This window comes from Ciconia boyciana, chromosome 1 (assembly GCF_034638445.1).
Source record: "Ciconia boyciana chromosome 1, ASM3463844v1, whole genome shotgun sequence".
Lineage (NCBI taxonomy): Eukaryota > Metazoa > Chordata > Aves > Ciconiiformes > Ciconiidae > Ciconia > Ciconia boyciana.
The window spans coordinates 128,508,336-128,532,160 of record NC_132934.1 but is presented as its reverse complement, the minus strand read 5'-3'; the positions used below and the strand labels follow the sequence as shown (position 1 = coordinate 128,532,160).

Here is a 23,825-nt window from a genome sequence, read left to right as displayed (position 1 = left end):
CAAATCTCTAACCAGCACACCCACTGGGATGTGCGCTGCAGAGCATGCTTCTCTCCCGCCTCATCCTTTATGTGTGTGTAGCATGTGTTCCTCGGGGTGTACGGGAGCCATAAGGGCTGTTTAGCACATGAAAACAGAGGAAGACTTCTGTTCCCAAATACAACAAATCAAAGAAGAGAAGCAATGATAAAACTATTACAGACCTCACTAAGGCCATGATCTTACCCTGGGTATCTTGTGTGTTACAAATAAAACGTTAGTAACGGGAAGAACAACAACAACAAAAAACAAAAAACACCACACTTTTTGCTATGAATCCCAAACTGGCCTACATGACTCATATTTCAGAAAAAATAAAATACTGTATCTTGTAAGATAACCTTTAAAACTATCCATAAGAGCAGTCTAGCTAATAATTTCAGTAATGTATGTGAAAACCAGAAGCTGCTAATTAGAAGTTTCTTGATTTTAAAAGCAACAAGATGATGACGATGCTGCTTCCATGATGCATCTGAGTAAATTCAGATAATTTCAGGGCACCATGACTCTATTGAAGAGAGGAATCTCTATGCAGATCTTCCACTGTTCCATATCTATCTTTTCTAAGGAGACATTTATGAGTCTTTAACATGATAAAGTATGTCAAAATGTAACAATGAGCCATTTCTAAGAGACAAATTCTGTCATTTTTAGGAGCACTTTTTATTGCCATGTGATGTCTGCACACAAAGGCAGGATAATTTACTTGCTATATTAGTCTTGCTTTCTAGCTCCTTTCAGCATTTTTAATATAGACCACATGTGGTCTGCATCTCATTTTAGATCATCAAATAACCTGAAATTATTGCCTAGTAATCATTTCATCAACATGTGACGCAAAAAAGGTCAAAAAAGCCCATCCAGTATCTCAGTGAACCTTAAGAGTACATAGTATGAAGACATTCATAGACATTAGAATGCCATGAACTGCACTAAAGGCAAACATCACTGAAAAGTTGTTCCTCAAATGTCTTTCAAAATCAGACTTGACTTCCACTAATTATGTTAAATTACCCTACAACATAAGGAGTTAGACTGACTTAAATGGCACTCATGTACAGTGATAACGATAAATCTGTAAAATACACAATCAGGAGTGATGTGCATTTTGTAAAGGAAAGCACAGAAAATGATGCAAGTGCCACGATGTGAGAGAAGAGGCATACATCAAGTTCATGACAGAACAGTTGACTTCTCCATTTCACCAGTTTTATACCACTGGAACACAACTGGCATTACTGGAGAGAATACTAATTTACAGTGTAGTGTAGAGCAAGGTCCGTGATACAAAGAAAAGGAAAAGAGCTCACGTTTGGTTTTATCCCACAGAGTTATATATGTGCTTACCCTGATCATTTGAGTTAGTACTGAGTTCAGAGAACAAACAACATGCTTTAAAAACATAAACTTGTTCTTGTAAGGTAAAGGCCTCAAAGACTGAAGAGATAGATATACCATTGTGTGAACACTTCACTTGCAAATAGTTATTTTACTGCTTTTTTCTGTGATCTGTTAGTTTCAGTGGCCCAAGGTCCTTGGCCATGACTCTGTGGCTTATACTTGGGATGGTCAGCTCTGTTCCTCCAGTGTTACTTGGTTTCCAAGATGAGAGAACACCTCTCTGCTAGTGTTACCAATGCCTACGTTGTCTATAAATATAAATATACATGTGTATATATTTTTATATATATTATTACATATAATATATAATAAAAATAATATATAAGTTAAATTATATATAATAAATATATCTATATAAAATAGAAAACACTGATAGAATAAATGCAGATCAATGGATGCAAAGATCAGTTTCCACACTACAATGCACTTTAATGCAGTTCCTGCATTAAACCAAGTTAATTTTCTATTAATTTGTATGGCAATAGGATCAGGCTTTGATTGAAAACTTCATTGCTTAGGCAAAGCACACAGGCCTAAGCTTACAAATCACTTGTTTGTAAACATATACATAAACATCTGACTGATTTCAGACCAAGTATTTGCATCTGCAATGTTGACTTGAAAGTACTGGTCTCACTTGAAGATTGACATAAATGATTAGGTAAATCACACAACCTAAATTAAGGTGAAATAGAAGATCCTTCATAATTAGTCAACATGTTTTTTGACTGTAAAGTTATTTTAAAGAGCAGAAAGGCTAAGGCACAGAAGCAAGTCACAAGAAAAGAAATCAAATCATAGAAATACATATGGAAGTAAAAAATAAAACTTATCTTCTGCCCCCTCTTCAATTGATGTCTTTATTAATTGCTTTTTCTCCTGCAAAGATACTGATTTTTGCAGCATTATGCTAATTTTCCAACGTACAAAATACAACAGCTTTTTCACCATCTTTAAATTCAATATTCTGTATTCTTTTATTACTAAGCCTGAATTTAAAAAGCAGCATTTTTTATTAGTTAGACAAATCAAAACATAAGAAACTGCAACAACAACAAAAGAATGCTAGTCAATGCACAGCTATCTAAGTAATGCCAGTAAGCTTACAATTAAAAACTGTAGACAGAAAGGAAAAAATTATCCATAGAAGGATTTGGCATATGATATTGTATGATTAAAAAGGTCAGCGACTATAAGGCTGTGTTAAGCAACAGTTTATCAGAGACAACCAGGCGACCAGTCAACAAACATGAGTCTAGAGCAAGGTTTTTGTTTTAGAGTAAGTGAAATTCAATGTGACTTCTTTTTTTTTTTTCAACATTTTCAAACAAGGTTAATAAATAGCAATAATTTCTATATCTTCTACAGTACTCATCATCTGTAGAAGCAGAAATTTAGAATTTCTACTGGATTGTGATTTTCATCAGTATGATTGAAATGTTTTACAGAAATATTTATATTTTTAATAATCAGTTTGTGTAGTATAAGACTGATTCATTTTTCTAATTTTTTTTCCTTCTGCATAAAAAATATTATACATATCATAGGTTTGTATCAGAAAAATTTAGAGAACTATATTGTTGGTAATTTAAAAACAAATATACAGGGTGAGTAGTGTACTACTACCAGAAGGAGACCTATTTGAACCAATTAAATTGCTCAGTATGTGAATGACTTCTCAGTGTGAACAGTGATAGGAGAAACAGCCCCAAATTATCTTCATTATAACTGTCTTTACGCAAGAAAGAATTTCAATGGTATGGGATACTGTAGGTGGTAGATTGGATTTTAAATGATCCGTACAGTCCTGCTAGAAAATATTTTAAAACTCCTTGGAAAATTAGCAAGAACTGTAGAAGACACATATCACAGACACCTTGACCAGACAAATATTAAAAGTCTAGAACATACCATGGCCATAATCAGTCAGATGAAAAGCTCATCTTGCCCAGTCCCTTGTCTGATAGTAGCCAATACAATTGCTTAGGGAAGAAGGTAAGGGAAAGCATCAGCTTCCCTGCTCCTTGCTGTACCCTTCCAGCTCAGCAATTTGGGTCTCAGAGATTCTGGAGCCAGAAGCTGTATTTCTATGTCAATCAGATCTTGATGGATTCATCTTCCATGAAATTATCTACTTGATTTTTGAACTAACATAGGCTTTTACCATCCAAAATACCCTATGGTAAGCTCAATGTTTAGGTTGAAGAACCACCTCTTTTTTGCTTTTTTTAAACCTATTGCTTGAGACGGTCCCTAATTCTTAGGTCATGAGAGACAGTGATCAACCATTCCTAATGGACTTTCTTTGTGCCGTTGCAGATTCTACAAGCCCTCCGTCATATTTTTTCTTTCTTCCACGTTTAAGACACAAAGACCAAGATATACTCAATTAAACGTGGATATCTATAAGGTATTTACATCTACGCAAGTTGCCATATGGTCCCTTTATATTCAACGGCTAATCAAAACCAGGAGTTGAACATAACGTAAGGTTTTACTATAGGATGGCATGAATCACATTCTGAATTGCAACAACTGAAATGAGCAGATTTTCATTGACTATATTGGGAGCCTAGGCAACTAGCTCACATGCAGACAGCTACCAGGCAGATGTGAAATTACACAAGACAAACTCCTACTCCATTTGTTCTGTCCTTGTATAGGAGCTTGCCATACCTTTTATCTAATCTGCCATAATCTTTTTTAGATTGGGCATCCAAAACACTGCCTACAATATACATGATACGGGTACAACAGGGGCTTAAACCATGGCATCATGATATTTTCTGCTTTTTCATTAATTCCTAGCATTTCATTTGGCTTTCTAAACAGTCCTGAGTATTGATGTGATGTTTTCAGAGGACTGTCTGTTATGATTCCAAGATCTCTTTCATGAGTGCTAAAGGAATGTTTAAAAGGGCTAAAGGAGAGCTCATTACTGTGCATGTAAAGTTGGGATAGCTTTTGCCACATGCTTTGCTTGAGATTTATCAACACTCAATTTCATCTGCCATCACTTTGCTGCCAGTCAGCACTGTGAGGTTTTTATATAGCTGTTTGCAATCTGTCCTCATCTTAAGTACTTTGAATGGGTTTGTATCATCAGCAAGATGTGCCACTGCATTATTAATTTTCTTTTCCAGCTCATTTATGTACATGCTGGACAGAGAGGACCTTCTGGAGCACAAACATCTCCGTTGTTGGGAAAACTGACCTCTGCCTTTTGTTTTCCATCTTTTACAGGAAATAATCAGATAACTGATTATTTATCCACATGAACACCTTCTCTGTTATCCCACAGGAACTTAGTTTCTTTGCTGAAAGACCTTCTTAAAATCCTTGTAGAATGCCAAATGGCATATACCTCCTTATCGACATGTTCATGTTTCCTTCAAGGCACACTAGGAGATGTAAGGCACACCTACTTTTACAAAAGCTATGTTGTTGTCTCTTCTACAGTGTATTCTTCCCCAGATTTCCTGGTCTGTAGGTCCACAGGCCTGACTAGACGCACTATTTAAAAACTATCACCACATTTGCCCTCTTCATTCCTCATAAAAAACTAATTTTAAACAACAAAATACAGTTAATAGTTACAGCTATTTTATACTCCCATTAGAACACTTGACCCAAGAGTCATCTAGTTCTGGTGATTTGGCACTCTTAATCATGACAATTTGTTCTATGTATTTTTGCTTCAAATACCTGTCGTTATTCTTTTCTTTAGCCACCCCACCTTTCTAGGTCTTATAAGAGTCCATTTTGATGGTATGGACTTGTTTTCAGTTTCCATTGTAATGTCTCTCTGCTGTCTTGACATACTTTGCCCTTTTGGTTCATTTTCAGCAGGCTTCCTCATCTGTGTGTAGCTTCCTTTCTGAAAACTGAACATTGCTGTGGTGGATTTTTTGGGTTATTTTTTGTCCCTGCAGAGATGCTGACCTTTAGTTCATAATGATCTCTATTATGATAGCAATGTTTTGAACTTGCACTGCTCAGTACCAAGCCAAATCTCTTCCTTACTGGTTATCCTCTTGGTGTTTCCTAACATTACATATTTTCTATTTAGAGCTGTAACTTCAAATGCAAAAGGATTTTAGGCTAGTGTCTGTAATTGTAGATTGGTTTTTTACACATTTTAGAATATGCAAGCTAAGCCCCCCCAAATTATTTGCAGGTCCTTTTCTGCGTATTTTCCATTAAATTTGCTTGTGCTTTGGATATCCTGTTCCCAGGTAGTAAAAGCGCTCACCTCTTTCCAGAATACCAACTCTATTAATGAAAATTTGATGATTTGTTTAAATATGATTAGGGTTTTTTAAGATGTCCTTCCTTCCACATTTCACATGCCATATTGGTGGGTTTTTTTCCTTTCTTTCTTTTATTTAGTGATCCCTAACACATAGAAGAGCACTGACTTCCTCTTTGGAAGGCTGCCCAATGTTCAGAAGAGAGATAAAATAAGAAAAGTCTAAGTCTTTATATTTAAAGATTCAGCAAAGGGAGATGGCTTTTGTCAATGCCATGAAAAGGGTTTTTTTGTGGTTTTTTTTTTTTAGGATCCATAAATCAGTTCCATGAAATCTGAAAGGAAATTCATGAATCATTTGAGTGGAAGAGTAAATAAATAGTAAACAAGCTTATTTCAATAACAATAGAGATATTATATACTTTGCTAGCTCCAGGGAGTTTCCATCGCAAAATTCATAACTGAAAAGAAGGAACATTGACTCTACAATGCACATTTTCCATTTCTTAACCCCTCCCTCCCTCAACCACATGTGCAACAGCCCACTAACAAGTCAAACACAGAATTCAGAAATCCAACCAAAATTAAATCAAGTGCCTGTAACTTCTGGCCCAGTGGAGTTAATGGAATAGTGTGACTAAATCCCACTATGCCACTTGGAAAATACACCCTGAAGAGGAAGTGTATTCTCAGAACAGTACTTGTTCCTTATGCACAGAGAAAAATTAAAATAGAGGCTGGATTTTATTTATTGTTTGCTACTGTAAAATGTCAGTGGGTCATTAAAATTGCTTTTTACTCTTACTGGGTTTGTTCCTACTGATCCCAACACCTACCATATATGTTTAGATGTAGTCCAGTACAGAAAACCTCAGTGCCTTGTCAGAACAAATAGCAATTATGCAGCTGTATTGAGAGCGAGAAATCATCGTTGCTTAGCATTCACCACACTGATAAAAGGAAAATAACTGCATGCACATACGAAGTCATATATTCTTATCTATACCTCAGTAGTACTGAGACTGAATTTAGCTGTATTTGTCTTAAAAATTGTAAACAGATACCAAGTAATAATTACTTATTTGCAATTGTTACACAATTGTTCAATCCCAAAGTTAAAACAAGTAATTGAGCTTTTCAATTATGATTTAAAATACAGTCACTATTCTAATTGGCTCCTACTTATCTGAAATATTTCTGCTGTGAAAAATAGCTTGGGAGCAGAATCATTTTTTGTGTTATTTTTGTCCTTCATGTAGCCTTAGCAACATTTGGACTTATGTTTACAAGTTTAGAAAAATCTCTGTGAGACCATGTATAAACAATTACGCTACAACCATAGTGTAATATTGCTTTCCAACTATATTGCCCTCATCCTGAACACATTAGTAAAGATCAAGACTCATTAACATTTCCCGTACTCATGGAAGGAGGGACCATGAATTTCAGCAGTATATATAGAGTAATACCCTTCTCTTGTTGGAAAGAGAAGTTAAAGGAGACACAGTTCATTTCACCAGTGCACCAAATACTTTAGATGTTCAACACTAGCTTCTGGAAATGAGTCTCTATCTTTTTGGTTATGAATGAAACAGCCACAGATGCCTAAGATGTTAAAGGCAATTTGGTGTAGTCTCTACTTTTTCTTCTCAGATTTCAGGGACTGGCAATTATAACAACAGCAGGCTTTGATTTGAACACTATATAGGTTTGCTTTGAGCACAACATGGGAAATCAAAACTGATCCCAAAACTAGTTTCTCCCAGAGACAGAAAATGCAAGACTTTGGTAGATGGCATCCTCTTTCACTGAAGTTCATTATTTACAAGCCTCAACCGAAGAAATTGAAAACATTTCTTATTATCCTTTTAAAAAGGGAGGAAAAGAAAAACAAAATAAAAATAGCAATAATTTGAAAATCATGACAAGGCATCTCTAGTTTTCCAGCAATGGTATTTACTATTTAGGCAGTCCACATCTAGACTTTATATAGGCCTAAACATCGTAGCAGCTATATTTAGAAATGAAATGTTTTGCACCTCCTAATAAACTTTTCAAGAGCATGTAGGCTTGGACACCTATGAAAACTGAAGGCTAGAACACAAATTTCTTACTGTTATTAGTGATTAAATGCGTAAGAGTTTCTACATATTTTTGGTATGTCTACTTGTGAAAATCATTGCAAAGGCATGCACTAAAGAAAGGTTTTCACTTTCACAAAACTCTAAACTGTCCTGAAAAATACGCTGTAAAAATGAAGAAAAAAAAAAATTCTAAGTAGAAAAGACTAATGAGTAATTAGCAAATTGGTTTTTCATCAGTCTCCTATTTTTTTGGGTGGGTAATATGGCTTTATTGTATTGATGATTTTGTAGACAAGTTATAGCCTAAGAAGATTTAATCAATTATTATAGCATGTCATTTCATTTGAACATACTAGTAACTTTAATTATCTCTAAAAGGAAATGACAAATCAAGCACCAGATCCAGAACTCCTAAAAATAGAGTTAACATTGCTATTGCAGAAACACAGAATCACAGAATGGCTGAAGTCAGAACGTACCTCATGAGATCACCTAGTCCAGCCCCCCTGCTCAGAGCAGGCCTGGTGAGAAGCAGGTTGCCCAGGACCATGTCCAGTCAGGTTTTGAATATTTCTAAGGATGGAGACTCCACCACCTCTCTGGGCAACCTGTTCCAGTGTTTGACTACCCACAGGTGTCTTCTTGTATTCAGATGGAATTTCATGGGTTTTAATTTGTGCCCATTGCCTCTTGTTCTGTTGGTGGACAGTACTGAGAAGAATCTGGCTTCTTCTTCTTCATTCCCTCCCATCAGGTATTTATACACATTGATAAGACCCCGAGCTGCCTTTTCTCAAGGCTGAGCAGTCCCAGGTCTCTCAGCCTCTCCTCACAGGAAAGATACTTCAGTCCTGTAACCATATTTGTGGCCCTGCACTAGACTTGTTCCAGGGAAGTCCATATCTCTCTTGTACTGGGGAGCCCAGAACTGGACCCAGCACTCCAGATGTGTCTCACCAGGGCTGAGCAGAGAGGAAGGATCACCTCCCTCAACCTGCTGGCAATGCTCTGCCTAATGCAGCCCAGGATGCTGTTGGCTGCCTTTGCCATGAGGGTGTATTTCTGGCTTACGGTCAGCTTTTTGTCTACCAGGACCCCAAGGCCCTTCTCTGCAGAGCTGCTTTCTGGCTGATTGGCCCCCCATGTGTACTGTTGCCTGGGGTTATTTCTCCCAGGACACAGGACTTGTCATTTCTCCTTGTTGAGCTTCATGAGATTCCTCTCAGTGTAATTCGCCATGCTGTCAAGGTCCCTCTGAATGGCAGCACAACCATCTGGTGTATTGGCTGTTCCTCCCACTTCTGTATCCTCTGTGAACTTACCGAGGGTGTGCTCTGTCCCAGGGTCCAGTTCATTAATGCAGATGTTAAATGATATTGACCCAGTATCAACCACTGTGATACCCCACTAGTGACTTGCCTCCAGTGGAACTTTCTTGTCCTTCATGTACCTGGAGATGGTTTCAAGGATTACTGCTCCATCACCTTCCCAGAGACTGAGGTGAGGCTGACTGACCTGTAGTTCCCTGGGTCATCCTTCCTGCCCTTCTTGAAGATGAGAGTGACACTTGCTCTCTTCCAGGATTCAGGAGTCTCTCCCAGTTGCCAAATGTCTTTCTAAGACAATTGAGAGTGGCCTCACAATAACATCTGCCAACTCATTCAGCACTTGTGGCTGCAACCCATCAGGACCTATTTATGTCCAGGATTATGAGCATGAAAAGTCTATCCCCTTATATGTTCCAGCATGGATGTTTCTGACACTTAACATGAAGCAGAGAGTTCAAGAAAAGGCCAACTGTGCCTGCAAAGAAAGTCTATTACCCTGGTCTGTGAGTGGCACTTATACAAGGCGGTGGCCTAATGCCAGCCTGGCATTTTCTTGAAGAATTCCCTCATATAGAAGAGTCTCCCGCTAGCACAGGTCTATGTTAAACCTCTATTCTCATAACCAGTGAAAGAGACAGGAAAGGACATCTGGCACCGTGATGAAAATATGACATGGCTTAGGGAGAAAAGCTCTCCTGTGTCAGATGAATTTGTGTTGTTGGGGTTTTTTACACCAGCAGCAGCTGCAGCTAAATCAGAGCAGGACCCATTTGCACAGTAAGGTGAGCAGCCGTCCTACACCTGGGCTGCAGCAGGTTCCCAGCGCTGACACTTCCCTACCTCAGCTCCCTTAGTGTCCAAATGGAGAAGTATTTCATGGGCCAGAGTGTATCTTCAGGTTTTATATTTAAAACTGTACAAGGTGCAACAAACTGACATATTCTACCCAGGACAGTTTAAGAGTGTCCATCTTTTTTGTTCAAAATGAGTCCATTTCTTCTCTGATGGGTTTAGTGTATTCTGATTCAAATTTCATTGAAACCTGGGACTGTCAGCTGCTAGCTCAATATGCTACACTTAGCCCCCTTTTAAACTCACACTGTATTTTTATTTGATTCTAGTGCTCCTGGGGACGGGCGGTGTTGAAACAAAATGGATTTTAGCTGATTTGATTTTCCATCCTATATATTTTTATAAACTCCGAAATGACCATGCAAGAATGCACTACAGTAGAATATAAATCCTCTTCTGGGATAAAAATAGTTCAGATAGAAGACATCAGCAGAGAAAGAAAATCAAATGCCCTTTAAGTCCTATCCTATTCTGAATTCTGTATTTCTGAATCTGATAATACATTACATTTTTCAAAAGTTATTTCCTAGAATTTGGAAGATGAACTCAGTATTTCCTTAAAAATAAGGATAATAAAATTTGAGTAGAACAAATGAAAAATGAACTAATGCCAGGTATTAATTTTCTTCTTTTCTGAACTTTCAAGGGAAAAAGCTATGATTTGTAGCAATGTTATATCAGGAAAAAAAAATTAATTATTAGGATGTCTAATTTAATAAACAGAAGCACACTAATAAATAGATGCACATATGCTGAAACACATATCACTTTGTTACTATGAATTCTTGTTTGTTTTTGGTTTTTTTTTTAAAAATCAACAGCTGATATGCAGTTTTGTGATCCCTGAACAGATACAACCTATGCTAGTGCCTTGCCATTTATTCTGAAACTGTGTTCTCCTCCATGGAGGGGGAAAAGCAAATGAGCAAATTTAGCTTCTAATTCACTGTACTAGAACAACTATAACCATGATATGGCAGAGCCCATCCCTGCTAAAGTGTTCATAAACAGTTCTGCACCGATTTTCCCACGTAATCAAAGTCAGTTACTCAGTTACTTTGCAACCAAGAAGCCAATCTGGCAATCAAGAGATGAAGTGCCTAGGAACTGAAAGTAACTTGAAGCATTTCAAAGTGTCATCTGAAAGTCTAACACACACTACATGAAGGACACAGAAAATACAAAGGAATTTTTACAAAGGAAATTTTTCTTTTAGTATGGTTTCATTCAGCATTATTAAAGCTAAAAGTACTTGAAAAGAGATATATGCTTAGGTTGTGGAGCCTCAGCCAAACCTGGTTTTAAACCATTAATGACACATTATCTACCTCTATTAGTTAACTTGTGAACAATGTATATTAGAAATATACAAACATAAAGGGTTGAATAACCCGTGTTCCTTACCAAAAGCTCTTGCAGGTAATAGAGACTCGCAGGAGTTCTCCTTGCCCTCAAAAATAGTTACCACAAAGTAAATCTCTATTGTGTTGTAAAGCAGCATGGTATGTTAAAGGCAAATGTAGTATTTCACTGAGAAAAAAAGAAAGCAGTTTAAACCAGAAAGATTGCAACAGCTGCATCATGATATTACAAAACACCTCAAGCTTCCAGACATCAGCGGGCAGACCCTGTAGCTCAGGAGGAAAAATATGGATTCCTTGCGTGGCCATACAAAAGCTTAGCTTAGACACTACTAAGATACAGATTGTATTCTGACAACACTAAAACAATTCAGACAAGAAGCTTCAGAAACTCCTCCTGTCTTTTCTAACAAAAAGCGTATACAGATCTTTATTTTAATTTTAAAATAAGTCTTTACTTTCTCCTCTCCCCAACATGAAAGATCATGTTTACTTACAATATGCCAACATGTCTTTAAATTTACCATGTAAATATTTCATAATGTTTAGTCTCATAAAGTTGATAATTACTACCTCTAGCAAGGGGAACAAAGTTTTTCATAGAACTTAAGGCCAAAAGGAGTTGTTAAAGTCCATCCACTCCTAACCTCCAGAAGAATGCAGGTCAGATGGGCTGTTCAAGTGTTTTGCTGAAACCTATGTTTCCCAATTCTCGAATTAATATTGTAATTCCCATCTTCACCTTTTCACCACCACTGTATGATGTGTGGGGAGCTGGCGCTGCTGAAACCCCAAGTCAAAATCTTGAGGTGGAAATTCCTAGACTTCTTACATCTAATAAGAACATCCTTCAACAATGCCAGACAAGGGAATTCAGTTCTAACAGTAGATTTTAGTAGAACACAAGCGAGAACAATTTACTTTTTAAGCTAATTTAGGAAGAAAGAATACTAAAATAAAATGCTGACAAGGAGACAGTTAAATAAAACTTAAAAAATGAAACAGGTCTAGGGTTTTTATAGCAGCACCAGGCACAGGCTGGGAAATTGCATCAGGAGCAGTGCCCCCCTTCCCAGACATTCAGGCTGAAACCCTCCTGGGTGGCAGGCTGCCCTGCCACATCTTGAGGGAGAGCAGGCTGCGGCTCTGGGAAATGAGTAGCTGTGGCTCCTGCTGAAACCGATGAAAATTGTCATTCTTAGTCCTCTGGATAATCGAACCCAACTAAAATAAAACAATTTGCAGGTAAAAGCTAGAGAGACTAAAAATAATTTAAGTGGCACCGCTGCCTGGACAAATTAGTTTCACTGATTCAATTGCCCTATTTGTAAATTGGGGATAATACTACTACTATTGCAGTCTCAGAAAGAAGCTGAGATGATTAACCCATACTATGTGGAACATGGGAAGCACTATAAAAGTGCTAAGTAGCAATTATAAGGTTTTATTATGGGTTAACCTTGGACAAAAAAATGAAATAAAACTCTATTAGGCTTTAAATATATAAAAATTAAAATGAGAAAAGTATAGCGCAATGGGTCACTGATAAATATCCCAGGCAATCTAACATTCATTGCACTCCCTACTTTGAGCAGTCCCTAAATAATTACTGTGTACCAGCACATAAGCTTGATAAATTGATTTTATTTTGCTCATTGATTTGCCCATGTCATAGTAACCATTATTATTACAGAATCTGCACACTTAATAGTTACAACACCAAAATGCATTTCAAGGAATAGGAAAGTCAATGTTTTAAGAAAAGATATCATTAAAAACATAATACTGGCAGACTTCTCTTCATGGAAAAAATTGCCTCCTCACAGAAAGCCGACAACATTAAAATTCATTTCTAGCACTCCTTCTCCGTTTTCTCTCCTCTCGTGTCTCACTGAACATACATGTCTCTGGTTATATATTCACTTCTGGTATGTCCTTTTGCTTTACGTAGAAATGTTTCAATAGACTATATATAGCAGATCAGATTTCTGTTATAAATACTTCTTGGATATACTTTTTCTATCTTTGGCCACCCACCGCCCTGAGCCACACTCACTTAGGAAAGCCTGAATAAAGTCCCATGGTAAAAACAAAAGTGTTACTCGCATTGTATTTTTTTTCCCCTTGGATAAATATTTACATTTCCAGGTTATTAGAGAAAGAAGACTTTTGAACAGAATCACAACAGTTCAAGAGCATCTTTGATTTCATGTCATGTCCAGGAATGATAATACTTGATCATCAGACTAATATCTATATGCGCTGCGTTTATACGGCAAACTTAAAACAAAATGCCATGTTAAATGCTAGAGTCTCTGCAATAACCATGCCACTTAGGTACTTAAACATTAATGTTTAATTCTTCTTCTAAAAGCTCAATTCCCATTCTTATTTCTGATAAACTGATAAAGAGCAATCTCTTAAAAATGTTCTGGTCTGACCTCAATTCTGAACTTCAGAGGCATAAAACGACAGTCAAGTCTTTATACATGTATTAGTCAGCTCTCTCAGCAGGCTATCAGAAACCAAGATCAGAGATTACCAATACTTAAAAAGTCAAATTCTGCCTGCAGATGTGCGTGTTGAGCTCCCACTGAAATCAGCAGGGTGAGTTCATACAAGGAAAAAGTTGGCTCTAAATGAAATCTGTTGATCTAATAATAGCATGTTCTACCAAACTGGGTTGGAGGTAGAAAAGATTTCCACTTTTTACTGGTCACCTTTTTTTCTTCTTTAGAGTTCAGGAATTTTTCTGCACTTACTGTCAGAGAAAAGTTAGGAGTATTATTTAGCCCAAAGGTCCTTAATCAAAGAGAAAATAGTTAATCTGTTCTATTAATAATTGTGTTAATACAATTAACACAAATCTGGTGCAAATCGGGTGAAATCTGGTGCAGCGCTTTCCCAGGTGGAAAGCAAAATGGTCTACAAGAGGCTGTTTCTCACACCAGCTGTTGTGATGCCCAAAAAAGTTAATTAAAGAATACTCATTTTTGTTTGTTCTTTGTTAGCAGAGCAACATTAAGGGTTCTGTATCTCAATGATGCTACTGTTTCCCAATAAGTAGTATGGTCAAGGGCAGTCTGAATTGTAAAAGACGACTAGAAGATTTCACTTCTCTGCCTGCTCATCATTTTCTTATTAGTCCTATGTAAAAAAGATTGTGTACTCTCCCTTAAAATAGGTAGCTTGATATAGACAAAAAACCTATGTAATCTAGTCTCCATAAAACAGTCATTATGATTAAAGTGGTAGCATCTAAATATGAGATCGGCAATGTATAGCTGATTGCAAAAGGAGTCAGCAGAAGGAATGATGCTTTGCGTCAGGTATTTAAAATGGGCTTAGATATGGGCCATTGCCATAGTTATTGCCATAACAAACTTTCCAATCTTATGTGACTGATTACATAGCAACAACATAAGGCAGATGAGACTTTTAGATTAAATTTGTTTCAGTTGCAAGTACATGACTACTACATATCAAATAACCACTTATGAATATATTTCTTTTCATGTGAGAAAATAAATTGATTCATAAGCTGTTAAAATGAGTTTGAGACCACAGGACACAACTGAGTAATTTTCATCTCCTACAAGCTAAGAAGCATAGCAGAACTAACTTCAGCTGGTACAACTATGTGATGAAGGACTCCATGTTTTTTTAACTCAATTTCATATTTAAAACAAACCTTAGAAAATTAAACTTGCCTCCAATAGTGACAACCAAACAACCCTACTAAATTCTCTGTTGTATAAAGCTACATTTAAAAACAGGTCAAACCAATATACCAGGCTGTACAACCAGTTAGGTAATGTCGTTAGTTGAAGTGTCTTTGATAGTTTACAACATCCTGAAAGTTGACCCGTTAACAAATTCAACAAACTTCAACTATTGCTTTCATCATAGCAAACTCCATAAACTTTTACATTCACAAAAATATTATATATAATAAGGACATCTGTAGGATGTCAAATTGTTCCAGTGAATTTAAATAAGATTTTGGTTTATTTTAAAATAAAGTTTATTATGTTCTGATATACTCTACTGACGTTTTGGTTTATATTAGCAGTAAAACAGTCACTGAAGCGTTTTTGCCATTTTGTAAATTCTGTTTTTATTGACCGTATTTATATTTCAAACCTTAAAGTCCTCTAGAATGCCATTAGATCATCTCCTCCTTTTATAGTATTTTACTTATCTCTAGTCTACGAATATTTCACACACACAAAAGCTGTTTATAGAGATCATCTCTAATTTTCTCGGGGATGACTTTTTGGGTTTTGGAAAGCTGGCAAATTAATTAGGAGGAAATGGCTATTCTGTATGAATTAGTTTTTAAAAATCACAGAGTCCAGCACAAAACTTATTAAGAGACTTACTAATGGAAACAGGACAATTTAATTCAGACTGATTATAGACTTTGGTGGTGACAGCTGGCTTCAAATTAAACTGTAAAAATGTATATGCATTTCAAAGTAGTCTAAGGAGATATCATAAATAGTTATTGCATGATTCTGTCACAGAATGACATATGTATGAAATGGTAAACTTGAGAAGCATTTGTAACAGTAATTACTTCAGTTGCAGTCTGAAGAAAACAATACTTCCATCTCCTACACTGAGGGCAAATAGTTTCCTGTTCAGCTGACAACCAATGGATGCTGTCATCTTTCAATTGTACAAACAACTTAAAAATACTTAATCAAATCTTAGTTCATACTCTAAAATTCTGCATATGGAATGCATGAGTATTTTTGGTGTTTTTAAATCTAAGAATAATAGGGAATATAGCTATACTGGGGAGTAATGCTTGTAAATTGTCAAAATACATCCTAGTCTATGAGTACTGAAACTGCTGAAACAATACGTTAGGGCCACTGACTTCTGTAGGCTTGCCTGCTGCAAACTCTGCTAAATAGAAGTTTTCTCCTCAAATTTCTGTAACAGCAGTGAAACCAATCAGTGTTGCACATGGAAAAAAAAGTGATTACGCATGGTAGAAATTTGAAGCAAAAAATGGGTTGGGCTTGGAATAATGCAGGAAGATATCGAGGCAATGCGAAAAAATTACAAAAGTGGAAGAAAAGATTGTTCAGAATACCAGGCAAGTTAATTTACTTCCAAATAGCAGTAATTTGTTGTTGATATAAATTCAGACCTCCATATGAAAAAAAAATATTGTCTTTTGTTGGGTTTTTTTTTGGTTTGCCTTTTTTTTTTTTAAAAAAAGGAACATAGAGTCTATCAGTAAAGAAGGGGAATTAAAAAGATCTCAAAAGTTGCTGTATGTGTAATGTCATTTTACTTTACAGACTGGACTGCATGAGCTCTGCTAGCTTAACTTAATACATAGCTTAATTTTATGTTAGCAAAAAATTAACAGGAGCATAGGCATCACATTACAATCTGACCACAATTTGCTTTAACATGGACCTAGTACTGCTATTGATATCTAGCTGGCTGGAATTCCTGGTTATTCAATACATCTTCCAGGTAATTATTTCTTGCATAGTTTCTATCGATCTATTGAAAACTGATTTCTTCATGTCCAGTATACATCTCCATTGCTAGGAGGGGATGAATGTACACTATTGTCTTGTTTTTAGGTGTCATTCACTAATTTTCCTGTATGTGACCCCTAATGATTCCTTACAAAAATCATTCTTTCTTCAGAAAGGATAAAAAATTATCAATTACTTAAGCATTTCAAATTATTTTGGAAGATTTTTTTTTTCTATGAATGAGAACACAAATTAGAAATTCAACAACTTGCTTGGCTCTCAGAATCTCCATTGTAGGCAGCTGTCAGCACAGGGCCCTCATAATAGCGTTGTAAGAGTCCACTTTTCTGAAATACCTCTTTTCAGCACAGCAGTAGCTGAACGGTACCAAAATGAGGTACAGAAGAATATATAAGGCTTTTTTCTTTTTTTTTCTTTAAATGAAGTGCCTATGCTCATTCATTGTCTGGTAATTGAGGTTGCTGATTTAGCATTAGAGTGTTTGTAATACTATGGTATTTTAACCTTGCCAAATCTATTTCTTTTCTTTCTATGGCCACATATTAACACAACTGAAATTTAGCTAATTATCTTAAGGGGTTGTCTTACTTTTTGTCTCATGTAGAGAAGAGATGATTAGGGACAAAAGGATTGAGTGCAGATAGAAAGTCATTTTGGAGTAGATGATGGCAGATCAGTTCATTTCTGATTCATGCGTAATTGCAAACTCTGTTCAGTTTACAAATTAGAAAGAAGTTTCAGGTTGACACTTTCTAGTGAACATTTGTCACTGACATACAATTGGCTACAACTGTCAATTATGCTAAGGACAGTCTGAAATAAACAGCATATAATTCAGGCCTGACATCTCAGAAAAAAGGGTTACTTATGCAGTACTCATGAATTTCTCATTGCCTTTTGTTTCACAATTTTGTAGAAAATACTTAGTAGAAATTGTATTAAAGCTGTAAATAGGCTGTGACAAAAGAATTTAAAAGAATACTTACAGCCTTTGTGAATACACTTGTTACATTAAATACATTAAAATCCATAATCTATATGCAAAGTTCATAGTCTTTCCATGTAACTGCTTTATTCATAACTGCAAAAGTGTATCTGCAAGAACAACCACCAGTTCTTAAGAAGGAAGCTTAAGACTTTTGTGAAAACTGCTCACAGGAAAATCAAGACTTATGTCACTAAATTCTGTTCTGCTTTTTACAGTTAACAATCATCATATTGAGTCAAGGTGCCCTCTTTATGTGACAATGAAGGAGAACAAATCATGCTATAACAGAATGGAGTTAATTGAAAATAGGACTACACATTTCAGCTTTTATTTGGCAGGTGTTCTTGAGGTACGCACTTTTATTTTAAACTAGAGAAATCACAGACACTACTGCCTGTTCTTGATCATTTTTAAATTTTGTTTTACAGTGGTTAAAAAAAAATATCAGAAAGGAGTTATATCCCCCATGGAGTCTAGAGGCTCTGCTGTTCACTTACAGTGTTGTGTATGACATAAAACTGAAGCAGTTATATGCTATGGTAGAATATCACTGGCATAAGAAAGTGCTTTGCATTGTGCTCTCATAAGTATGTTGGAGTAGCTGAACTACCTTTAGTAACAGATAAACCACACCGTTAAAATTACCTTCTCAGTCACAAAATTTTGCGCACAACATCCCCAAATAGTGGCTTCTAGTTTAAAAAATAATTTTTCAGAGTGTAAAAGTATCAAAATCTAAAACTTCCTAACGATACTAATTCCTATTAGTATTTCTCAGCAGATGTCTACAGACAGACAACAAAACAGGGAGAAGGTATCAGCATGACATGTAGTGATTGTGGCATACGAGCAGCCTAACCATCCCCAAGGTTTTGGTTCGTATGGAGCAAAGGGGAGTCTTTTGGGAAGAAAGAGAGGCAAGGTGGCTCTGCTGCCAATTCCTGCAATGGGTCTTTGAATAAGATACCAAACAGATGAGGCAGGTATGATTACATATCAATTGCATATCAGGAAAAGCTTAATATAAAAACTAAGTGGTGGTCTCATGTGACCCTGAGTGTTCCAGCCACTCTGATGAAAAGGAGCAAATCCAAAGGAGCTACAATCCAAATGATCAGCCAATGGATATTAGGGGACATTTAATAGATTCATTTGGGCTTGAACTGAATTTAAGACAGTTGAATGATGGTTTGGATTTTAATGGACAGAAAGGTATGCTTGGAAGAGCAAGAGAGAAAGAATGTGTGTTATTAAGATAGTAAGTTATATTTCAGTCTGCAGATAAGATCACTCATATGAGAAGAAAAAAAGGGAGAATAACAGAGGACAGCAGACAAGTCTGAAGAATATTTTGACTACAGATCATCTGTAGTCAAGGTTGCATTCTTTGGGGTAGGTGTGTGAAACTATCTCTTGTCCTCAGAATCAGAGATGAATAGCAATTAGTACATTAATACAGATCAAGGATCTGTAATAATAATCCAATAATACTGATCAAGGATCAGTTATTTTGTGTGAGTTCAACGTTACACCACGACCTTAAGAGCTCCAGCAACTATAACTAAAGAGAACAGTGACAAATGGTGCTGGGTAAACTCATTCCCTAGGAAGTTATTCATCAACTTAGGTTTGGGAAGACTACTGCGATCCTGATTAGGAGAAGGATTTGCAAGAAATGCAATCACATGTGACCAATATTTCAAAGATCCGCTCAGAAGGTGATTGGGGTGCTTAGATGTATAGAGAGTAATAGGTACTCTCCCTCACACTGTAATATCATCAGTCATTGTGATACACATCATAAAAAACAGAGCAAGGATGAGAGATGTATAATATATCAATTTGATAATGTTTTGGATTATAATATAATTTATAAAGAAAAAACCTTATTGTTTACTAATAACTTTTAACTAAAGGCTATATAACTTGTGTCTTCTTCAACAAATTTATCTTTTAATTGAAACATTTGCAAAGGAAAAGTATTTAACCTTTCAGTGAATCAATTACTAAGAGGAGCAAGAAGAAAACAGTAGTAACCAGGCGTGTTTTAAACCAGCTTTACAGGCCAAATACAGACATCAAAGGCATCTAAAATCTGCAGAGCTGAGTCAAATGTCTGAGTGATTCTCCCAATCTCGAATATTATAAGGTACGTTTTAAAATTGCACATTAGGAATTACACAACAGCTTTTAGCTCATTTTCCATTCTCATATGCATACAGCACTTTGGGGGAATTACTGCAGTTTTGGAGCTAAGGACTGGGCCTGTAGACGGGAAGAGGTAACTAGGATGTAGGAGGAATCAGTTCAGTGCTGAGCAGGTTGGAGCTTTCTTCCCCCTCCCTCCACTTGTCCCTCTACCAGAAATCTCTCTTGCCCCTTCAACCTTCCTATCATCGGACCTCCACTTTAGACTAGGAATGATGTTCTTCATTTCTGTAGCACACGTAAAGTAGACACTGCTGCTCAACTGGCTAATGCTTTGAGTCAATTCTACATACTCTTTTTCGTAAATGTTCCCATATCAGCTTTCTTAATCTTATTAAGACTTTCAGGCATTGGACTAGCAATTCTTTTAGTAACTAATTTCCTCTCAAAGCAACAATTTTGTTTACAAGTAACTATGAATATAATAATGTTATTGAAAGTTTATTTTATGTAGTTGTTAAAGTCTTATGAAGACAACAAATATGCGTTACATTTTGTAGAAAGGCCTAGATTTGCTTTAATTTCTTGTACAAAAGTAGCCAAAATATAATCTTTCTCTTCCATCTTTGATAGCTGTGGAAATGAAACAAAAAAATAGCTTCCTGATTGTTTGGGTCTCATTTAAACAAAATAAGGTGGGGCGGGGTGGGGGGACTGTGGAGAGAGAAAAACTGACTAAATTTTATCAATATTACTGAGGTAGTAATAATGGTTACATCTAAACTTATCAAGACAGGGAGTAAATCAGAAATGACCTTACTATCCAACAAATACATTCAACATAAAAATGGGTTTAAATCATGTCTTATTGCTCCTGTCACAAATAATATATTTACATTACATCCTCTTTTTTAGGTTTTGAAAAATTAAACCCAGCAATTAAGGATAGGGTTGTGGGTATAATTTAAATATTTGTACACTTTAGGTAGATATGCTAAGGATATAAAGGATCAAGATCAAAGTTTTTATAGTCTAGCCAGTTCACATGTAGCAAATGCAAACTTGAAACTTTTTAAGGATTTACATGCTCTGTTTTAGGGTTACATAAATTATTGGTCTTGATTTACAACTTTTCTAAAATAGATTTCACTCTAAGAAAAAATATGAATGTCATAAATACGAAAAACTGATATAAAACCTACAAAACCTAAAAACATACAGTTTTATACAGCCCGTCAAATTGCAGACACAATTGTAGCTTTCTTGGTAGTTATTAATTTCACAAACAAGCTTACATTGCCTACTTAGTACATGCATTTGTCTTCAGTATTTATGTTGGAATTACATTTCATTAGAGCAATACATACATTCTAAACAGCACATTTTGGGACAATTATTGTACTACTCACACAGTTAATATTATTCAGCTTTTGGCCTATTGTGTTCTTACATTACCTAAGCTAATTATAATCACTTAGGAGGTGGTGAAAGCACAATATTGCCATGTGTGTGCATCTAGCAGACTATAATTGCTATATATGAAATGAAAAGTTACAGCTTATAAGGATATGAACATATTCTGTATGCTTTTTTAATTTACCATTTAGAATCACAGAATTCTATTCTATGATAATTTTATAATTTAGCTGATAATCTTATGGCATGGTCTTATGATAGCCTATATTCATAAATATTTTCAGTAAATATGGTACAAATGAGATAAAAATCAGGGGGTAGGTGGTAGCATCTAATTTTAAATCTTGAAACAGAAGTCTTGGTTTCTGTCTGGCCCTAATATTAAGACTTCAGGAAGAATAAACAGACATCTACCAATTGATATTACCTCTGGATTTTCAGAAGTGTTATGATTTCTATTTTGTCTTGTTATTAGAATTTGTTATTATGTCCTCTAGGATGGATTTTATTTTTTTTTTTTAAACTGTAACAGGATTCAGCACGATAATTATGGAGTCAACAGTTATGGTCACAGCTTTAGAATTAAGCGACTTGCTTTGTTTTCCAGTAATATCAGGGATTCAGTGTTTCTGTTCGGAATATCTTCTTCAAAATCACAAAAAAATCCATGGCTATAATAGAAGGCACTTTCTGGGAATTTATAAATAGATCTCTTCTATTCATTTATGAATTTAAATGAAGACAAACAAATTTGCAGCTAACTGTTCATCAGCTACCAAGTACTTAATTTGTCTTGTATAATATTTGTACAGGACACTTATTAAACTTTCTGTGTGATTAAAACTCATGGACTTTTTTTTCTTTATAAACTACATTTGATTTTTAAAGGCATTTTTTCTTGCCATTAGTCATTCTATTTCCTCTTTCTTAGATCCTAATGTTCTACTAGGGAAAATAACAGTCAGCTCAGGTCTCTTTCAAAATGACTGATAATTCCCATTTATATGAATGCAACAGAGGCACTTTGTTCTTATCAAAATGGCAACTGCCTCTGTTGTGCTCTAGCTGAAGGAATCCTGTAGTATTTATAAAGTCTGGCCATGGCGGTCATGCTGAAAGAGGACAAGTCCTCAAGAGTTTCTCAGTAAGCAATGATTTTATGAAACAACCCTTGAAAGTAGATACGCATTAGGTTATACAAAATAACGACAGTTTTTCCAATGTTGTGGTTCTTTTTTTAACTATCTTATGAGGCCTAGTTATCAAATAAAACAGATAGCAAATACCACCATCATGACAAAACAACAATAAAACCATATATTTTAAATTCTTTAAATTCTACTCTACGAGTATAGACACAATTATGTACTCCTTATACTTAGAAAGTATAATAAAGAACAGAATCAATTTTCTAAACTTTTATCATATATTATCCTATCTATTCTATTTTGCTTGCTTTACTGTAACTCTGCATCTCCTGAGTTAACAGTGAGTGTGCTGAGGATATTTACACATTCCTGTAGTGCTTTTTACCCATGTTAACAATATACATTCTCATTGTTGATTCAATTCCATTTTAATTGCAGAAATTATGAAACTCTTTATACGTACGTACTTTTTGAAAAAAATATATAAATTTATGATACAAAGCTATCAATTTCTCATTTTAAAAGATAATTCCTGATTTGGGGATTCATACAATGAACAAGCCAATTATTTTATATTCGGAAATACTGATATACTGACACATACCTTGACTTTTTCTAAGTGATCCTGCAGAGAGTCAATTAGCAGATCCCCCACTGGCTGCCAGGATCCCTTGAACACTTCAGCCTGGCGTAGTTTCAGGTCCAGTTCATCCATTGCCTGTTGAAGGCCCTGCAGTCTTTCAAGAGCATCATCTATCTTCTTTTGCCAATCAGCAGACTGTAGATTCAGCTTATCCCACTCAGTTCTGACCTCATCTGCTTGCCTTTGGAGAAGTTTAGTGACATTGTGGGCCCTTTCCTCAGGTGACAGCTCTAAATGTGAAAGTCAAGAGGCTTTTAAGACATATTCTGTCTTAGAAGAGAAATAATTGCCATCTGGGTAACTTCAAAGCTCAGTAAGAAGCTATTCATAACCAAAGACACCTGTGAAATTTACTTTATTAATGTATTCTCATTTGAAAATCTCTTAACAAATTTAAATCTTGCCACCATACAGATCATCAAAATATGTATTTAAGTACATAAAGGCATTTTTAAAAATGCAATGTTTAGCTAAAAGTTTATCAACTGTGTCCTGATTCAGCAAAATAGTTCTGCACATATATAAATATTAATCACTGTGAATCTTTTGCTGCAATTGAGTGGATTTGGGAGCTTCCAAATTACTGAGACTACAAATTGAACTTTATGTGAAATTGCAGATTTCAGACCTCAAATGGGCCTAT

General features: G+C 35.7%; 1 protein-coding gene across 2 annotated transcripts in view; it reads right to left on the bottom strand.

The window, feature by feature from the left end:
* Positions 1 to 23,825, bottom strand: part of DMD (dystrophin) — a 1,150,282-nt gene that overhangs the window by 168,791 nt on the left and 957,666 nt on the right. For both annotated transcript variants that reach the window (XM_072848384.1, XM_072848392.1), the window contains one exon: positions 23,144 to 23,412. In XM_072848384.1, the coding sequence (XP_072704485.1) occupies positions 23,144 to 23,412 (269 nt within the window). The remainder of the gene's footprint in view (positions 1 to 23,143; positions 23,413 to 23,825) is intronic.